This window comes from Ostrea edulis, chromosome 6 (genome assembly GCF_947568905.1).
Source record: "Ostrea edulis chromosome 6, xbOstEdul1.1, whole genome shotgun sequence".
Classification (NCBI taxonomy): domain Eukaryota; kingdom Metazoa; phylum Mollusca; class Bivalvia; order Ostreida; family Ostreidae; genus Ostrea; species Ostrea edulis.
In genome coordinates, this window is record NC_079169.1 from 83,448,889 (window position 1) to 83,468,897 (window position 20,009).

Sequence of the window (20,009 nt, forward strand, 5' to 3'; positions counted from 1 at the left end):
AATGGTTCTTTATATAAACAATATTGATGGTGAAAATTTTAAAGCATTATATTTCACCATGCGTGCATACTTTACTTGATAACGTGAAACTTCCTTGGTACGATGAACAGCAGACGGCAATATAAATCAGTGACGTATATTCCCCAAAAAACGAAATAGTTTTGTAACCATTGCATGCAATAATTACAAATATAGATCATCTTTTAAAGACACTTTTAAAAGGTCTCTTTAATCTGTATCTATGAAGCATTTGCCCCCCCCCCCTACCCCTCCCCTGTCAAGTGTAGTCAATAGATAGGAAATAATACATATCATTTCTCTATAAGACAATTTTTGATCCGTGTCATTTTCTTTTATTTGTGTGTGTTTGTTGTTTTTTCTTTCTTCTATATATCTGTACCTATGAAACATTGCCCCCCTCCTCCCTGTTAACTTATAGTCAATATACATATAATTCACTGAGTACATACAGGACTCCGTGGCTGAGTGGTTAGAAAAAAAAAAAAAGAGCGTAGCGCTCTACAACCATTAACATCTCACCTCCATCGGCGCGGGTTCGAAACCCGTGTGTGAGGGTATATTTTTTTCCTCTTCTATTTATCTGTACCTATGAAACATTTTTTTTTTCTATTATCATATATATATATATATATATATATATACATATAACTACATACAGTATATATATATATATATATATATATATATATATATATATACAATAATAAAAGTTAAGAAACACAAAACTCATTTCACTGTTAGCACTTTCGGCTTTACTGTGTCTTCAGACAGCTATGTAAACGTTTTGTTCTTTTTGCAAACTACATATGTATATATGTATATATATATATATATATATATATATATATATAAATCACTAAATAATCACAACTAGGTACTGAAAATTTTCGCCCTAGCCAGGGGTCGAACCAGTGACGTACGGCACCCACCGCCTAGCAAGATTGTCAAACCAGTGCGTAAGTCCACTCGGCCATATATATATATATATATATATATATATATATATATATATAATTTTTTTTTTAGATTTGTAGGCTACTTCTTAAATATACCCTTTTCTTTTTAAAAGCGGCAAGGAAGGCATTTTGCTACATATGTTTTACTCCTATTGTTAAAAGAATTTTATGTGCTTTTGCCCAAACATTAAAACCATAAATCGGATAGGAGAGGGGGAAAGGGGGGAGGGAAGGGGGCAAAGGTTAATCCTTCAATGCATTCATTTCACCATTTCAAATTTCATATCAAGTACCTTTCTCTGTCACTTTAAAAAAGAAGGGCAGCCAATAAATTGAACTTTGCATGTAAAACTACATACAGTATATATATAAATAATGTACTTCATCAAAAAGGGACCCCCCCCCCCCCCCCCCCCCCCGCCGGATTTTATATAAATTTTATATAAAAATATATTTTATATAAAAAGTGCAAGTCTATGAAGTATTATAATTGTACTAATGTACTTGTTTGTTTTAAAGGATGGATGGAAGGCAATATAGATGTTGTTTATGTAACAAGAAGACCACTCCAGACGAACGACGTCCCGTTGGTTTGTTTCTGTCCACATTAAGGAAACACTTTTCTTTAGATGTGGAAGAAACAGACCGTATTTGCAACAAATGTCGACATAAGTGTCGGAATATAAAGGAGTCCAATACAAGACAACCTATGCTTCTTAGACCAGCCACCGAAGACGAAAAAAAAGACCCCACATTTCAGTCTCCAAAACAGAAGCGCACAAAGTCTCCATTTTCAAGTCCTCCGACTATTCCCTTGTCTATCCCATCATCATCGCAGAGCCATGGCTACTGCTTTGTTTGCAAGAAACCAGGACCGAAGCTTGTCACAGTTTCACATCATGTTCGGATGTTTGTGTTTATCCAGAAAGAAATCATCATTCCAACTGGAGCAAGATGCTGCATACGACACCTAGACAGCGAGAAAATGAATGATGAAGCTTTACACCAAATCAGGACCAATGACAACACAACACTGAACAAAACATCCATCATTGATCTCATTAAGGTAGCTTTTTTTTCAGCTTGAAATGATAACTGTATGAACATGTATATATATTATAATTAAAATAATAGGTCAAAATCATTATTTTTTATGATGATGTTTTTTTTCTGTAGTACCTGCGTGATAAAGCATTTGAACAACAATCCAGGCTTGACTTTGATGATGATTGCAGAATGAGTGATGAAGACTATAGGGTACTGACAGGGTTTTCTCGTCTTGAATTCCATGACATTGTCTCATCAGTTGCCAGTATCAACTCATCTAGAAATCGGAGCAAGAGGACCTGCATAGGCATCCTGTTAATGAAGCTTCGATCAGCGCTTTCCAACAAAATGCTGGCTGTTCTATTTCAGATGACCAAATCTCAAGTAAGCGTTTTATGTATAATTCTTATGAAAATTGTATAAATTCATATCAAACCAACATTGATATACACATGTACTTAAAAAGGGACAAGAAATTTTCACAGGTGTTAAATTTTGCAGGTACGACGGGCTATTGTATCTGCTAGGACAGCTCTTATAAGAGACTTCGTTCCATACAACCTGGGATTTCAACACATTACACGTGAGGAGGTCATTGAAAACCACACCCGTCAACTGGCAAGAGATCTTCTGAGTGGTGACATCACCTCAAACCCTGCGATCTTAGTATTGGATGGAACGTACGTTTACATTCAAAAAAGTTCCAATTTCGCATTTGCGCGGCGGTCCTACAGTATGCATAAGCACCGACTCCTTATTAAACCAATGATGGTTGTTACTACAAGTGGATAGATCGTATCGGTCCTTGGACCCTATCTTGCCGACTCCAAAAATAATGATGCTAACATCCTGAAACACATGATTTGCCATAATGCTGAAGAACTTCGGAACTGGTTGCAAGAAGACGATGTGTTTGTTGTTGATCGCGGATTTAGGGATGCTCAGGATGTTCTGGAAGATCTTGGAATAAGGATGGAGATGCCAGCATTCATGACACGAGGAGACAAACAGCTGCCCACGCTTGATTCTAACAAGTCAAGAGTTGTGACAAAGGTACTTTAATGCTTTTCATATTCTCAATAAATACGAGCTGATTGTGCTCCTTTATGTCATAATCACATTTCAGCTTTAGATATGAAATACAAGGTATATGAAATAATGAAAAAAATGTTTTACTGTATGCGTAACGTTTTATTTGTCTTTCCAGGTCAGGTGGATTGTTGAAGCAGCTAATGGGCGCATTAAGCAGTGGCAGTTTTTGGCAAAAACCTTGCCAAACTCGCAAATTCCATTCATCGGTGATTATGTGAGAATTGTAGCAGCTCTTTGCAATAAGTATAGACCACCACTTAGCGTGTCATCAGAGGAGGACCAAGAAAGTGCAGCGAAAATGGTTTACCTTTCACAGAGATTAAATACACTGCAGGTTAATATATACATACATCAATATCCATACCATATTCAGTGTGAAAATTCTGAAAGATACGTATATGTTTATATATTTTTTAAATTAAGAAACCTCAGTTTTATTTTGCTTATGAATTGTCGAATGTTGCTGTGTTTTACAGGAACGTGTGGAAAATGAAGGGCTTGACAGACGAGGGTTTAATTGGACAAAAGTGGATTCAGAGAATGTTACTCCAGAATTTCCAAAGTACAACGACACTGAATTGCGTCAGCTAACTCTGGGAGTGTACCAACTTCGCATGGCTAAGTCCTACACTCATGAGCACATGGACGTAGACGGTGGATTTGAAATCCTTATAAGTGACGAAATTGAAGGAATGGTGTGCGCCAAGATCCAAAGTCGCCATATATCAGCTAAACAGTACAAATGTTGGATCACTTACACCGAGGGAGATATTGATGGTTGGTATTGCAAATGCAAAGCTGGAACAAGAGTTGTAGGAATGTGCGGCCATATCACCAGCGTTATATGGTATTTATCTTTTGGACGGCATCAGGAGTCACTGAAGGGGGTAAGGAATTGGACAACATCACTTGAAGACGCATCGGACATCCATGACGTCATTGACGGTTCAGACAGTGATGGAAATGACAATGATGTGGAAGAGTGAGAGAAGGCGAGGGTGTGCTATATCTAGTCTGGGGGTGAATGCGCGCGCGCATGCGTGTGTTTGAGAGATAGAGAGAGTGCGTGTGAGAAAGTGAATATGCGACGGAGGCTGAGAGCGTGTGTGACTGTGTATGAGAAAGATAAGATGTTTGTGAGAGAGACGGAGGGAGGAGGTATGTGTTGCTGTGTGTGTGTGTGTGTGTGTGAGAGAGAGAGAGAGAGAGAGAGAGAGATCTGTGTTTGCGTGTGTACATACACGTATATAAATGTTCTTCGTGTGTTCTTTGTGGTTCTTGTTTTTCATTAAATATTGCCGTTTTTGGTGAATATATATATGACCAGTAAAACACAATGTACAAAGCAGATACATGTAAGATTGTGAATGAATTACTATAGGATTAAACATTCTTTTTGAAGAATTTATGATGTTTAAACTCCAGACATCAGTTTACTCACAAGCTAAATAAAAGTTTGTGAGTGAAATGTCCGGAGTTTACACATCTATAAATTCTTCAAAAAGAATATTTTAATCTTATAATTTCAATTCATTCAATTTATTAACAATTGCAAAAAATTGAATAGTTTCACCGCACTATGTTATTTGTTTTCAGGCGTGTATGAATACATCGCGTTTTCAGATTTATTGCTGTATAAACTCTTGTTCAGCTTTATTTTTGTCCAATCAAAATAATTGTAATAAATAACATTGGAATTATAATCTTATAAGCGCAAACAGATTAATTTTATTGTTAGAATCTATGTATCTTATGCATTCCTAAAATTTTGTAGTGTAAACTTTAATACGGTATATTGCGCTTTATAAGCTAAAATCAAATCTACTATTTTGATATTCTCAAAGTTCTCGGAATATCGTTCATATCAATCAAATAAAAGTCAGGATGGAATTCCAGTGTACTCCATTTCATGAGAAATTACATAGATGACGCTACGAACTTCGTATAACATTCGGTGATTTAAATGAGAGACCCTTTAATTTTATCGCCATTTATCTTCCGAATGCACGCAACAGTTACACAGTTAATGAAAATGTAAACAAAAATAAATCTTTTTAAAATTCCTTCATACAAACGAAATTTTAAGAGAGACAATAGAACTATATAGCTGTAAGATATGATTCTATAATTATTTCATTCATCTGATGGTCTAAACATTATACATTTGCTCCGTTTTAGCTTCACACAGTTAATCGCAACGTTGTTTTTGCCGTTGTGCGGCATTCCAGATTTTACTTTCATTATCATCAAATTCAGTATCAAAACAAAACCAATAATTTCAATATATTTTGAAAGTTGATACTCTTATGTGTAGTACAATTTTTTTCCCCCTACAATGCCGAACGTCACAAATCATTGCTTGACTATACATATAACTTTTGGGAAGAGCTTTCGTTTAAGTATAACGTCAAAATTAACGTCAAAGTGAGCGACGTCACCAATTTTATATGGGGTTTTCCGTTGAATATATTAGAGCTGTTATTGAAGATAAAGGATAACAATGGTCATATTCATAAATGGCACATTCTCAAGTACCAGATTTAGCATTTTTGTGAGTTTCCAGGACAGGGCAGATTTTGACCAAAACCGTACCTTGTCCTTCTTGCATATTCTGGGTCTCGTGAGACTTTGAAAGGGGAAAGTAAAATTTAAAACCAAGACGGAAAAAATAGTCGCGATCTTGCGTATTGATTAAATATATCAAACTTAAGGCAAAAACATATCTAGAAATACTCTACAAAACAATCTGCATCTCCTTGTTTAATTAGTGTGGCATTCCACATCTTCTCTGTAAGCAGTGACTCAGGTGAGCATCACAGCCCATGGACCCCTTAATCTCTTTATAACATATCAACCTGTATGCTCCTGGAATAATCATAAATATGCTAGTAAAATGAAAATACTTTATTTTAGAAACCTATTAAACAACTTTGTTACTTGTTATTTACTGCCATTTCATTGATAATGGACAAAAATCATAAATGGAAGTTATAAACTTAAGATTACCTTAACACAATGACAAAGCAAAATTTATATCATGAAGTTTCCTGCTAAATGATTCATTACCAGTACACTTGTATCGATATGACGACTTTGTTAGTTGATACAGCATTGGACATAAACACTAGTAAACACATATACACACTTGTCCTCTACTTATTAAGGATGGCCATTAAGTACAACTATGATTACATTTCAATAAAGTCTTGGACTGGTGTAGAGCATTCTAGTAAAATGTGTCATTAAACAGAATTAACTACATGAAGATAATGATGTTCCACAGGGCAGGAAAAGGATAAGGAAGTAATAATATTCCAAATTTAGCTTTGAATGGCTTAATGGGAAGCAGGCAAATCAGATTAAACTGACACAAAACCTAAGCATTATAATGTGTTATAAAATTTGTCTGAACATCACTGTGACAAAAAATAAACATTTAAGCTTTATATTTATATCCAATCACTTCCCGATGTTTTATGTATGATCAAATGATTTCTTCAATGCCCAAACATGTTCTGAGTCACAACACAAACTCTGTTATCAAAACAGTGTGTAGAAAGTACTTCAACTTCAAACAACGGTACTTCAGGTACAATAAAACAAACTTCAAATATTATATACATGTACATGTACTGTATGGGCCGGAGATAATACAGTGTACACTGCCTAATCCAAGGCCGGAGATAATACAGTGTACACTGCCTAATCCAAGGCCGGAGATAATACAGTGTACACTGCCTAATCCAAGGCCGGAGATAATACAGTGAACACTGCCTAATCCAAGGCCGGAGATAATACAGTGTACACTGCCTAATCCAAGGCCGGAGATAATACAGTGTACACTGCCTAATCCAACATCTGTGTAATGCATTTCACTGGGTATTCTGACCCGTATTTTCATTTCCGATGCTCCTTTATCATTTTAAATTTCTTATTTTCATTGATTTTTACACTGTTTATTCTGACACACTGTGTATTTTGATAAAAAAAATTTAAATTGTCTCCCAATGCACGTCGGATTAGACAGGTTTCAATGTACACGAACAAATAAATAGTACTTGGTAGCTAACAGAACTGTAGCTCTCCAGGGGAAAAATTTGGGACATAACAAATATATCTGAGAACTACATGTACAGTTTTGCATCTTAATTCATAGAGGACAGACTAGTTTCTACATGTATATGAACAACCTTTTCAGTAATTTCACAACAAATGTTGACATTGATTCAGAAAATACAATTTGAGAAGTTACAATGCCTTTTTTTCTCTTGAATTTTAGATGTTTCACATTCTACAATAAAGTGAAATTTGTCAGCTACTTGGTCTTTTTTTAAACAAGTACTTGTCCACCTGAATCCCACATGTAGGGCAGTGTTTTCAAGTTAAAAATTCCTATACATATATATGTGTAATTTCATATTGCACACAACATTATGACTGTAAACAAATAACAGAGGTATACATACAGAGGTAATCACGTATATCTAATTTAAATTTTACAGAATTACCGGTATCACACCAGAGGCAGATAATTATATAAAAACACATCAACACAAATTTATCACATCTTTGTCAGATTACCTGTAATACATCAACATATCGCTGCCAGATAAATCTTCTAAATAGCAATTTAATTTGAGAAATTTTGCAGTCTGATACAAAATGTATATAAACTGTAGTATATATTGAAGAAGACAGGATTGTGGTTCTTGCACCAATGGTACTGTTACTATTTCTAGCTAAAAGATCAGTCACTAACCTTGGTTTTTGTGAAAAGGATTAACCTACGGCAAATATGTAGAACACTATGTCTCTCAAAGTTCAAAAGGTTGTAGTACGATACTGACAGGTAACAATTACAATAGACTTTCTTCTGCATATCTAGACATGGGGATCTACATATGTACCAAGTTGGGATTCAAGTCCTCTCAGTTATGAAGAAGATGTTGTGAAGAAACAGACTATAGTTCCTGAGTTCATTGGTTTGAGGCTAATGATATTACAAAGTTCCAAAATAATTACTAGTACAGGACATATACCATACAGCACATCATAACCTGATTGTCCTGACTAAAGTTCCATGTGCCTAACAATTTACAGAATAAAGTGCAGTCGGTATATGGAAAGTAGAGTACTCAACTCTAAATTTATATCATGAATACAGAAAAAAACACTTATAGCAAATGTCCAGGGCCAGCAAAAAAGAGTTCGTTATAAACAAACTTTGTTATATCCAATAACATTTTTGTTACAAGCCTGCTCGTTATAAGGGTGGTTTACTGTATTTTCGTCTTAGGTATGTAAGTGTAAATTAGATATGTGCAAGATTTAAAAATAATAAATCATAAATAAAAAGTTGGTACTTTCAAATGCAAAAGTATAAAACTACATCAGCTAAAAAAAATAAAAAAGTATTATGATCAAAGAATATCATTAAAATTACAGAAATATCACAGTGAAATTCCTGTTGCAGGTGGAATGTAACATGTTACTGCATTTGTCTCTTAGATAACAGGACTGGAGGATTTCAGCTGCTTCGCGTATAATTCATCTGATAGCTAGTGATCCGTTCCTATGGTTACTATTCCCACTATTTGAATGTTCCCATGGTTTCACAGTCACTGAAAAGGAATAAAACATTTTTTAAATAATGTATCCCTCACTTTGTCGTTAAGGTCATCATTACAGGATGTTTCTATTTTCACTTTGTCGTTTAGGTCATCATTACAGGATGTTTCTATTTTCACTTTGTCATTTAGATCATCATTACAAGATGTTTCTATTTTCACTTTGTCATTTAGATCATCATTACAGGATGTTTCTATTTTCACTTTGTCGTTTAGATCATCATTACAGGATGTTTCTATTTTCACTTTGTCGTTTAGGTCATCATTACAGGATGTTTCTATTTTCACTGTGTGATGAGATCTCATTAAATACGGTAGCTTCCGAGTAAGTTTTGGTTTTTCTGGTTCTGAATCAGTAGTTCTTGAGAAGATTTTTAAACACCCCACCCTATTTTCACTATGTCTTAATTATCTCCTTCATTTCAGTGCATTTTAATTCCCCTTTCCCAAGGATATTTTGAGTGAAGATTGGTGAATATGGTCTCCCAGTTTTTGAGAAGAACATGAAAATTTATAGACCTATATCAGTTTAAGCACAGTGAAAAAAAGTCTGTAAAAACTAACCTTAATGGAATGAACAAAATGATGAAATGATGGATGGGATGGGGTAATACTATATGCCCCGACCATTTCCTGCCAAGGACATTAAATCTTCCCCAGAACCATAAGGGCATAGTCAAGTTAACATGGAAACATCTGCATAGTATAGCGTTAGTGCTTGTTCACAAGATGACCTTTGGCATCAGGGAGGGATGAAAAGAGGGTATTGTACTGTATATATACTGTATATTATATGTATATTGTATTGAATTGTATATAGTATATTGTATGTATATTGTATGTATAGTGTATTGTATATTGTGTGGAAATTGTATATATAGGAATACAAAGGAAAATTATGTAAACCCTTTCTTGTAGCAAATTAAAGGGTACAAATCAGACCATGATACCAGAGACTAGACTGGATCTTAAAGTTTTACAGAGTGTACATGGGTCCCTTCATCTCCTTGTAACATTTATTGTTATACAATCTCATGACAGTAAAAAGCATGAAATCCACCAGAAACGAAAACTTACTTAGGATGATGACCACAATCACTGCAATTACGATAATGACAACCAAAATCAGAATGAGTGTCATCTTGATATTAGAGCAACACATTTTCCGTCGAAGACTTCGGGAACTTCTCTGGAATTGAATGGAGCTTGACTCCAGATCATCTGGAATGAAATTTAATCATTCATCAACAAAGAGTAGAAAAAATATTATTGAAAACAAATATTGCTATCAGTTGCTTGCTTAAGCATATGAAAAAAAGAACCATTCTATTTTTAGTCAAGAAAGTATACCTGCTTTCTGCTGAATATCATCTAGCTTGTCTCCACGTCTTAATACTTTGTCAACGTTGTCCTTTAGAAGGGAGGTAACTTCACTAACCTCCCCAGTCAGCTCATCCAGCCGATCTCTGCTCTCTCCACTTCTGCTCCTGTTCACAGTAAATCGTAAATCTCAATAATTTAAAATGGTATTTATTTATACATATATTAGGTGTTTGTGCATACTTTTTTTAAAAAGCCTCATGAGGGAATATCGATCTGTCACTTTTCAAATACATGTTTGTCTGACAAAGTCCTATACAGTATTGCATACTAGAATGAACTTCATAATTTGTAAATACAGTTGCCTACTCACTGATTAAATGATTTTATAGCTATTCATATCGTACATGTCATTTGACCATCTATTACATATATATCATTGCTCCACAGTAACTTGATTTGAAGAGTTAATTATGTTGAGTTGACAGGCGCGGATCATCAGATCACACGCGATGCGCCTGTCAATGAGACGTGATCCAACTCTTCGGATCAAGTTACTGTAGTAATGATAAATTTATTATATACCCCTTTACGCATTTTAAATCCACATTTATAAGATAATAAATGTAATACAAATTATCAAAAACACAGACATGTATTGAAGTTATATTTTGTGTACACAGTTTTCTTTGTGACACGGTCAATATAATCCACAAAAAACGTTGCGTTAATGCATTGTGACGTCATCAGTTTCAGAGGATGCTGATACGGAATCAGAAAACCACAGTGTGGTGATCCGGAAAACCGAATCATACTCTGTGAAATCCACAGTATCAAAAAATCGAAACATTGATGGGTATATAATAAATAGAAATATGAATTACATTATCATGTACCATGGAATGAAACAATAACCCGTGGTTTGTGACGATGGTTTCAGGGGATGGAATGAAACAATAACCCATGGTTTGTGACAATGGTGTGTGGGATGGAATGAAACAATAACCCATGGTTTGTGACGATGGTTTCAGGGGATGGAATGAAACAATAACCCATGGTTTGTGACGATGGTTTGTGGGATGGAATGAAACAATAACCCATGGTTTGTGGGATGGAATGAAACAATAACCCGTGGTTTGTGACGATGGAATGAAACAATAACCCGTGGTATGTGATGATGGTTTCAGATATACTCTATAGTAACTGCTACTTCTAACTTTTAATTGTATTATCATTATGTGCAATTTGTAATTACATGATCATTTTTTAAGCAAATATGTATGAATGTACTTTTGTTTATATCAAATATAAACAAGATGTACTGTGAGCAATGTTCACTATAAGAATACCCCCCGCTTACCCCAATCTCCCAAAGGGTGTTGTTAATAGGTATAAACTAGGAACACAACATCTTCATGCAGTCTTCATGAAAAACTTTGAGGTACAGGCCCTTTGGGCCTCCCAGTACAATAATTTTGCAAGCCCAAACAATATTTTAATGGCCCAAAATGTTTGTTTTTTTCTAATTTGATTACTTGTCATTTGCAAGGTGTTGCATGCTGATTCTACACTACAGATACACTTATGTTCTACTGTAGGAAAATACATATCAAGAATATCATAGTTAGAGAACAACTGACATCAAAAGGATTATCTTATTTTATTTTTCAACATATTAATCTCGCAGATACATCAGCAGCTCATGTTCTACTTTGTTTTGTAAACACCACATTTTGTTTTCTCCAGAATTAAATCTTAGTAAAGGCCCACCCTAGGTCCAATTGGGCATGAATTTTCGTTTCTCTTTTCTCCTTGTACGACCGTTTTTTTTTATTTGGATCTGATGGTTGTGATTGCGAAATACGCTTGTGAGGTCTAGAATTTCACGGACGAGCCCCCTCCCTACACGGACACCAGAAGTTAATGTAAATATATAGTATGTGTATTTTTTATACATGCACATACTATATATTTACATTAAGTTTCAGTGCCCTTGCCTCCCTATACTTCAGAAAAGGCAGCATGGTTGATCGTTTTTCGATGCGAATCCTGACAAAGTCTGAGTCAATCTCACAATTTATTTGTAATATATACAAAACATACAATAAAACTTTTAAAGGCCCACCGGACTCCTGGGTTAAATATTTTTAGAAGCCCGATCCCAATTTTACTGGCCTCAGCCATCGGGCCACCGGTTAACGTCGAAGACTGTTCATGCGATGAAAAAAGCCGTTAAAGAATCTAAATGGAAACCATATTGCTACTTCGATGTCCAGTGCACGTGACCTTTGACCTTTTGACCCCAAAATCGATAGGGAACATCTTCATCCCATGGGTAGTCCATATGTATGATATGGTGACTGTAGGTGGAAAGGATAACGCTTTAGAGCCCGGAAACCATATTGCTACTTCAAAGTCCAGTGCGCTTGACCTTTGACCTTTTGACCCCAAAATCGATAGGGAACATCTTCATCCCATGGGTAGTCCATATACATGATATGGTGACGGTAGGTGGAAAGGATAATGCTTTAGAGCCCGGAAACCATTGTGTCTACAGACGGACGGACGGACAACTCGATTCCAGTATACCCCCCCACAGCTTGTTGCGGGGGGGGGGGGGGGGGGGGGGGGGGGGGGGGGGGGTATAAATATATCCAAACATGTATCACTGATATGTAAAATGTACAGATTGCATACAAAATTTCATGCCTTTTCAACTCCATTCACACTGTTACTCCTGTACATTGAATTCATTGACAAGCAAAATGATAAGTTGTACAGATTTTCAGGTCTAGTACTATAAATTCAGTCCAACAGTTATTAAAGTCCATTGATTTGATTGCATAATGTGTCCCTTTCCTACTGCTGGACTTCAATATGCTTGAATGATCTCAGACAAAAGTGCTTGTGGTCAGAAATAGGTCAAACAGGTGTTTTTTCAAGAGAAACCAAGCCATGATTGTCATTGCTAATTGACATCTTTTGAATTTGATTTTATTTCAAGTGAATTATGGGTAAACAAAAAATAGCAGTCTTTAAGATATTTTATCACTATATGCTACATATATAGACATTGTAATTATGAGTATAAAAAGGTAAATTTCTGAGAAAACATCTTTTATGACTTTGAAAACTTTTTAAAAATCTTCTTTTCAAAGGATTTGTTGGAATAATTGGTGAAAATTTTTTGGTCACTTTTGTAAATTGATTTGTCACAAAGTATGATCACCCGTTATTTCTCTAATTTTGACTAATTGCAAAGGCAGTGTATGTATAATCAGAAATAATGAAATATTTCAAGGTTTTAACAACAATGAAATTGTAAAAATATTTCTCAACATTATACTCTTATAAACTAAAACAATTTTATGATTGATATCTGTACAGATTTTGTACCACAATTTGCAAACTTGTGTACATGTTTTTCGCTCAAAATCTTGCATTTTTAAAGGCATTGTACAGAATTTTGGTTGAAAAATTATCATGCACATGTATGCCCATTTAATTGGGAATAATATAAGAATAGCAATAGAACAAATATGGAATTTCTTTCATGTCAACAAATAGTATTTGTTTTAAAATGAACAATAAATAAAGTTAAAAAACGGTTTTAAATAATAAACAAGTATTCATTGTATACAATTTTACAAATGAACAGCAGTACTTCAACTACTTGTCACCAAAGTGCACATTAATTGCTAGAAATGGCCAAAGCTGAAAGTAAATTTCCAGACATGAATTATGAAGGACTGCTCCGAAATTCAGTTAAGGCGTCAGTCCAAATATTCAGCCAAACCGAATCTCAGCCGAGATTAGGTGTAGTGAGCCACCTTAAGCCATGTTAAATTACAAACTCACACACAACACCAACCCTTCCTAAACAATAAAACCAAAACAAACAAAACCATATACTAACACCCCCCCCCCCCCCCCAAAGAAAGAAGCAAGAAATAATAATAAAAAAACAAATCAAAAATATTGAATATTCAAAATCAAAACCCAGAGTCACTGGTTTAGCCTAATCAAACAAAGACAATCAAACAAATTATTATCGTTTGTGTTGTTTAAGTAGATTGATTTCCTGTCTTACCTAATAGCCCTAATTAGTAAAGGAATTCAATTTCCTACTCAGATACAGTATAAAACGACAAGTATACTTACATATTCTATGGTATAATCTAGTAACGCTGCTTTTGAGTATGAGGCGCTTTATGAGCAAGAATCTGCTGATGGAAAATGAAAAGAAAGTAAGATTATAAGGTCAAAGTTCAATTGTCGTAAAACATTAAATTCTTGAAAAGTTATCAATATTCTCGTCATTTTTACTCCTATCATTAGCTGGTGAAATGACAACACACTTATATCATATTTCTCAAATAAATCTTAGGTACTGTTTGCACAATTAATTTAACGACAATGCGCTTGGATTTACGGTACGTCCATGAGGGTACCTCTCTTTGGCGCGACTGGGATGAGGATACACTGAGGGAAAACTGTCCCTCCAGAAACAATTTTACGTCGATCAAGCGCCTTAATATTCTGGAAAATGGATGCGGGAAAACTTGTAGAAGTGTTAAGGGCCACTCTGGACCCTAATCAAAGAGAACAAGCCGAACAAAAACTGACAGAGGTGAGTGATCCATTCATTAGACACGTTATCCAAGATGGCAGACGTCATTGAGCACATGTGTGGAACAGAAAATTAAAACGATGAATGAGAATATATTATACATTAATTGTGAATGGCGTAAATTTTTTCCAGATTTTATTGAACACAGTACTCAATATTAGATTCTTTTTAAATATGTGAAAAATGTTTGGAACATTGCCAATATTCATTACTCAGGTTGAAACCATGTGCCTTTAGTTGGTGATAGGTAAATTGTGATTGATTGTGAAATTCAGCACAACAAACGTGAACTTACTTGCGAGCTCTCTTTTACAGCTCATATTAATGTACTAATTGAATTTAGTTTCTAACGTAAGAGAAGAATTTTCACTTGCTTTCAATAATTAAGAGAAAAAAAAGTTTCTCTTAAATGCAAGAATGATTCAATCTGAATCCTGGGCACACAATGACGTCTACAGGGATGTCCATAGGTGGAGTAAAATACTTACAAGTCCAAGAATATTTTTATGTATTGGTAATTTAGGGGAATCTGAAATGCAAATTGGACAGTTTTTTGGTTTTTTTTATTAAATTGAAATAACAATTGTAACATACTAACTACACAGATATTTATTCAGGTATTTATAATTGGATTTAGACACTAACTAAAGTGTATCCCTCCTATGAAAAGCATGGGAGATCATCTCAAAATATATATGCCTAATTTGGAAATAAATCATATTCTATTCTATGATCAATCATATTCTTATTATTGAGAGGTGTGAATCTAGCATTTGATTACAAAGAAATTGTTGGAAATCATGGATGAGTCGACTCTGAGGGCCCTTGAGGTCTATGATTTTATTTCGAGTGTTATTAAAGATATCAATACTTAGGTATTTTGTGAATGAAATATAAAAATAAAAAAAACTACTAAATGTGCATACATACAACTATGGTTGTAGAGATATAAATGATAATAGGCTCAAAAGATAGCCGGGGTTTTTAAACATTTTTTCGATACTAGTTGAGTACTGATCGCACGACTAGAGTATCAGAAATTGGTGGAGGGGGGCAGGCCAATTTTCAATTGGGAATGGGTCCACTTACTGGGCTCACATGCGCAAAGGATTATATCTCGTATTCAGCCCTGAGAGCAGAGATGGCAAAATAGGCATTAAAATTTTAATTTAAAAAAAGAAGAAAAATCAGGATAGGACATTTTATTTGAGAAATTTTCTATTTCATCTATTACATTTATGTTATTGGTAGGACTGAGACAATACGCTCCCTTCATAATATATGTATAATTGCAATTAAATAATTGTCACCAATGATCAATTGTCAGTCATTAAGAGATCTATTATGCTAACTAATAGATTACGAAATAAAAATCATTCACCCCATCCCCCCCCAAATAAAAAAATCCGGAAATCACTTCAGTTTGTTAAAATTTTAATTCCTGTAGGTCAAACCTGATCAAAAGAACAAGCAAACAAAATGGCTTGACAGTAACAATGACGACATTCAACAGTTAAATGACAGGGCCGTCAATCTCTTTGAATTGGAAAATTCCCAATTTACCTATCTAGAAATTGCCAATATCACAAACTGTTACATTGTGTGTATTAAAAAAAATTAAATCGTGCTAGTTTCGTTTTTTACTTATGACTTCTCGCACATTTTCGACAAGGCTCAAAATGTAAAATTTCCCTATTTGACCCAAAACATAGATAATTTTCCCAATCTAATGGGACCCAGACCCTGTACTAAAAAGGACAGTAACAGCCATGGGATTTATTGAGATTCTATTTACTACTGGTAAAGGGTACCTTTCCCCCTTTAACAACAAATGAATATTTCCCCTTCCACAGGTAAAAATTCCCCTTGAAGTGTAGAAACTATGTGAAATTGTATAGGAATTTTAACAAAAATCATTTCATACATGTATATTCTAAGTATTTTTCTATAATTAACAAAGTCTTGCAATATCAATATTCAATCAATTGATGCACCTATTTTTAGATATTTTGACATGAGAATGTCCCCCTCCCTTCCCCTGGAGGAAGCTCGTGACTGTATTCTAAAAATTCCCCTTAAATATGAAATGGGTAATAAGATATAAAAGCTGGTTAAATCCCTGCAGCCCTGGATGAAGGAGTCTGTCTCCAATATCTTTGAGACTTTGTGATTATAAATAAATTCCATTACTCGATATATTGAAATTCTGATTTATTTACCTTTGAATGAAAAAAATAAAGAATTCAAATACGAAACTTGGCATGTAGCTTTTGTGGGTCACTGATGCAATTTTGATTCATTTTGGTTTCTCTTGTTAAAGTTTTGGCACTATATTTATTGCAATGTAATACAAAGGGTATATGATTAGTCCATCTAAAAGTTTTCAAGTGAAGACCTGTTTGTATCATGGGTATTGAAGATATACATGTGGTAAGGATTTCGATTTTCCTCAGTTTAAGAGAAAACCAATGGTTGTTCGACTTTTAACAGGTTTTGAGGAAATATTTCATGGGTATACATGGATTGTACTTTGTATGTCTCACAGTGTTGAAGCCAGAACTTTCTTCTTTACATTAGGTTTGTATGGATATTGAAGATGTACATGTGGCAAGGATTTTGATTTTCTTTAATTTTTGAGAAGAGAAAAGATGTTGAATTTTATTTTTTTTTGGAAATATTTCAGACACAGAGCTTTTAATTTGCTCTTTCTGTCACAATATTTCTAAGCTAGGGCCTTCAGAAGACCTGAAGAAGAAAGTACATCACAGCTTGATGATAGCTGATGTTACCTAAGTAAAAGCTCTTCAGCTGACATTTTTGCATGTGTTTGCTCATCGATGCAGTATATGAAATTCCAGTTCGCTCACATGTCCAATACGTACTAAATCAAGAGTGGACTTGCAGACTTTACTTTGCATCAACCTACTTTGAAACATTAATTTTGTCTAGAATCCTATTTGGTTTCTATTTGAATTTAAATGAGTTTGAAGTTAGTTTATTGTTTTTTATCTTATTCATTAAAAAGCTTTTAGCATTCAGTCAAATCCATTAATTGTAAGCATTTCAGAGTCATGAATGTGAAATTTGGTCTTGGTCGGACAAGTCATTCAACCAACTTTGCTGTGCTCAAATGAAGGTTATGGAGGCATGTCTGTTGATATCAATGATGAGGAAGTTACTCTTAGGATCTTTGGAACAAGGAGGACATAAATTGTAAATTTCAGGATTCCTACACTCCTGGGGCTTTAGGGCGGGGCAAAAGCTGTCCAAAATTGACCAATTTTCAAAAATCTTCTCTACAACTGCACATGTTTAAGAAAAACTAAATGCATAGTAATGTAGAGCAGGAAAGCCTCTACCAAAATTGTAAATTTCATGATCCCCAGGGTAGGGGTTCTGACCCCAGGGTAGGGCCAAACTTAATATATAGTGTTTTTTGTGTAAAACACTTGGATAACATCTTTAGTGCTATTGATACTAAATTGAAAGTAAATGGATATTTAGAAAGAGCAGGTAGTGCTTTACTTAAGTTGTAAATTTGATGATCCCTGGGGTAGGTGTTCTGACCCCAGGGTGGGGCCAAACTTAGTATATAGTATTTATGTGTAAGTTTGCTGATACTGTACATAATCTAAATGCATAATTAGGAATAGCAGAAAAGGATGTCTAAAAAATGGTGAATTTCACAACACAGGGTTTTGACTTTAGGATTGGTACAAATTAGTCATATATTTTAATGTTAATACACCAATTATATTATGTAAAGTCTTTCATCTGTATATGCACTTTTGAGGGCATTGGAGTTTTAAGAACACATCTTGTTTTATACTGTTGCTGAACATTAGAATTTACCTTAGATATTCAGAACAGGAAGTTTTTTTCTAGATTTCATAGTCCTTTTAAGTAGTGATACCTTTTCACCAGTGTGCGAAACTAACTTTAAAATCCTATAGACTTTTGGTCCATCGTTATTTCATTTCCTATAGACCACAACAAATATCTATAGACCGAGATTTAACGTGCAATATTCATTGTTATTTTTAAAAAAAAAAAATAGACACAAATTCGATAATTCGTTAAATTCGATAAATTTGGTAATTCGTTCACAGTTTGATTATGTTCTTTTTCAATTTCATGCACAAGCTTTTCAATTAGAATTTCGTTTTCTTTTTCATTTTGTTCCAGCACAGTTTCACTGTCTGATTCTTCATCTAAGTCACTTCTACTACATTTCGTTTTCTCATAACTTTCTGCGACTTTAGCCTTGCTGGAACTTGATGTACTGACCGCCTTCCGTTTGAATCTAGGTTAGGCCAAAATAAAAATATTGTTTGTTTCCCCTCGCCCGACCGAGTCTGAAAATTCACACCGACCCATAAGTTTTTATTACGCCATTCTGGTGAAGTTTTTTTTTTTTAATTTTAAGAAAATTTCAAGGTCGTTTCTGGTGCAGATCAGTATTTTATAATGACAAAAATTTTCTATATCTTCTTTGGTTTCGATCCAAAATAAACAAAAATAATAATACGAATACAGGAGGTGTTCTGGTCCGAAATCTAGAAATTTCGCCGCCTCCAGCTGGAGGCAGCATTCTCTGGCTGATTTCAAATACTTACAAGCCGAATTCAATTTTAAGCTCATAACTAATCAATAAAACGATTCTTCTTGTACTTACTAATATCGATTTTATGGGTTCTTTCATCACATAAACAGTCTCTTGAAAACATTTTATCAAACTGTCGAGCTTTGTTTTGAGTCACGAGACTCGTTTGCTCAAATGGCAGTGAAAATTCGGTTGACTACAACTGTTGGTTTCTGTTTAATATCGAATTTTGGATTGATATTTTCTTTTAATCGATATTAATAAGTACAAGAATCATGATTGTTTTATTGATTAGGTACAAGTGAGTTTAACATTGAATTCGGCTCGCAATTCGGACTAGTGATCTGCAAGATCGAGATGGAGAAATGTTGTCTATACGAGGAGCGAGGAAACAAGAGAATTCGGGGCATCCAGTGTGCAAGTTGTGTTCTTCAGTAGGGGAAAGTGCTGATATTTCGGACGGATGCGATATTTTTGACAGTCAATCAGAAGCATTCTGAATTTAACTTATTTCTGAACTAATGCTATATTTACAAACTGGAAAACACCTAATTATATGCACATTTGTAACTCAGCTCTGATTGGTTGATGTCAGCATCCATTTTGTTTGATCGGCAAAATCAAGTCCCGTTGAAACGTTTTCTGGTAAACTAGATCTACCGATATCATTTAAAAATATAATCAAAATCACTATCATATACAAATTAAGATAA

General features: G+C 34.5%; 3 protein-coding genes across 5 annotated transcripts in view; 2 read left to right on the plus strand and 1 right to left on the minus strand.

Moving 5' to 3' along the window:
* Positions 1-1,400: 1,400 nt before the first annotated feature.
* LOC125678763 (uncharacterized) lies at positions 1,401-4,465 on the plus strand. Of its 2 annotated transcripts, XM_048917442.2 has the most exons (5): positions 1,401-2,043; positions 2,154-2,408; positions 2,526-3,077; positions 3,232-3,450; positions 3,593-4,465. In XM_048917442.2, the coding sequence occupies exons 3-5, from the start codon at positions 2,883-2,885 to the stop codon at positions 4,100-4,102; spliced, it is 924 nt and encodes a 307-aa protein (XP_048773399.2). In that variant the 5' UTR covers positions 1,401-2,043; positions 2,154-2,408; positions 2,526-2,882; the 3' UTR covers positions 4,103-4,465. The 2 variants fall into 2 exon arrangements, with proteins under 2 accessions (XP_048773399.2, XP_055997001.1); XM_056141026.1 differs by lacking the exons at positions 3,232-3,450; positions 3,593-4,465 and having other exon boundaries at positions 2,526-2,841.
* A 1,540-nt stretch (positions 4,466-6,005) lies between these two features.
* Positions 6,006-14,534, minus strand: LOC125646999 (vesicle-associated membrane protein 8-like). The gene is made up of 5 exons (XM_048873697.2): positions 14,515-14,534; positions 14,225-14,289; positions 10,094-10,230; positions 9,821-9,964; positions 6,006-8,737 (listed from the first exon to the last, which is right to left on the minus strand). Coding segments are annotated over exons 2-5 (357 nt in total). The 5' UTR covers positions 14,227-14,289; positions 14,515-14,534; the 3' UTR covers positions 6,006-8,663.
* Positions 14,484-20,009, plus strand: part of LOC125646990 (importin-7-like) — a 34,494-nt gene continuing 28,968 nt past the window's right edge. For both annotated transcript variants that reach the window (XR_007359954.2, XM_048873689.2), the window contains exon 1: positions 14,484-14,693. Coding sequence is in view for 1 of the 2 variants with exons in the window: in XM_048873689.2 (XP_048729646.1) it covers positions 14,610-14,693 (84 nt within the window). In the remaining variant the exon portion in view is untranslated. The remainder of the gene's footprint in view (positions 14,694-20,009) is intronic.

Coding starts and splice junctions, on each gene's coding strand:
- LOC125646999 (XM_048873697.2), bottom strand. Junction 9,965..10,093: donor TGATATTCAGCAGAAAGCAG/GTATACTTTCTT, acceptor ATTTCATTCCAG/ATGATCTGGAGTCAAGCTCC. Junction 8,738..9,820: donor GATTGTGGTCATCATCCTAA/GTAAGTTTTCGT, acceptor ATTCCTTTTCAG/TGACTGTGAAACCATGGGAA.
- LOC125678763 (XM_056141026.1), top strand. CDS start 1,498: ATGGATGGAAGGCAATATAGATGTTGTTTATGTAACAAGAAGACCACT. Junction 2,044..2,153: donor CCATCATTGATCTCATTAAG/GTAGCTTTTTTT, acceptor TTTTTTCTGTAG/TACCTGCGTGATAAAGCATT. Junction 2,409..2,525: donor TTCAGATGACCAAATCTCAA/GTAAGCGTTTTA, acceptor TAAATTTTGCAG/GTACGACGGGCTATTGTATC.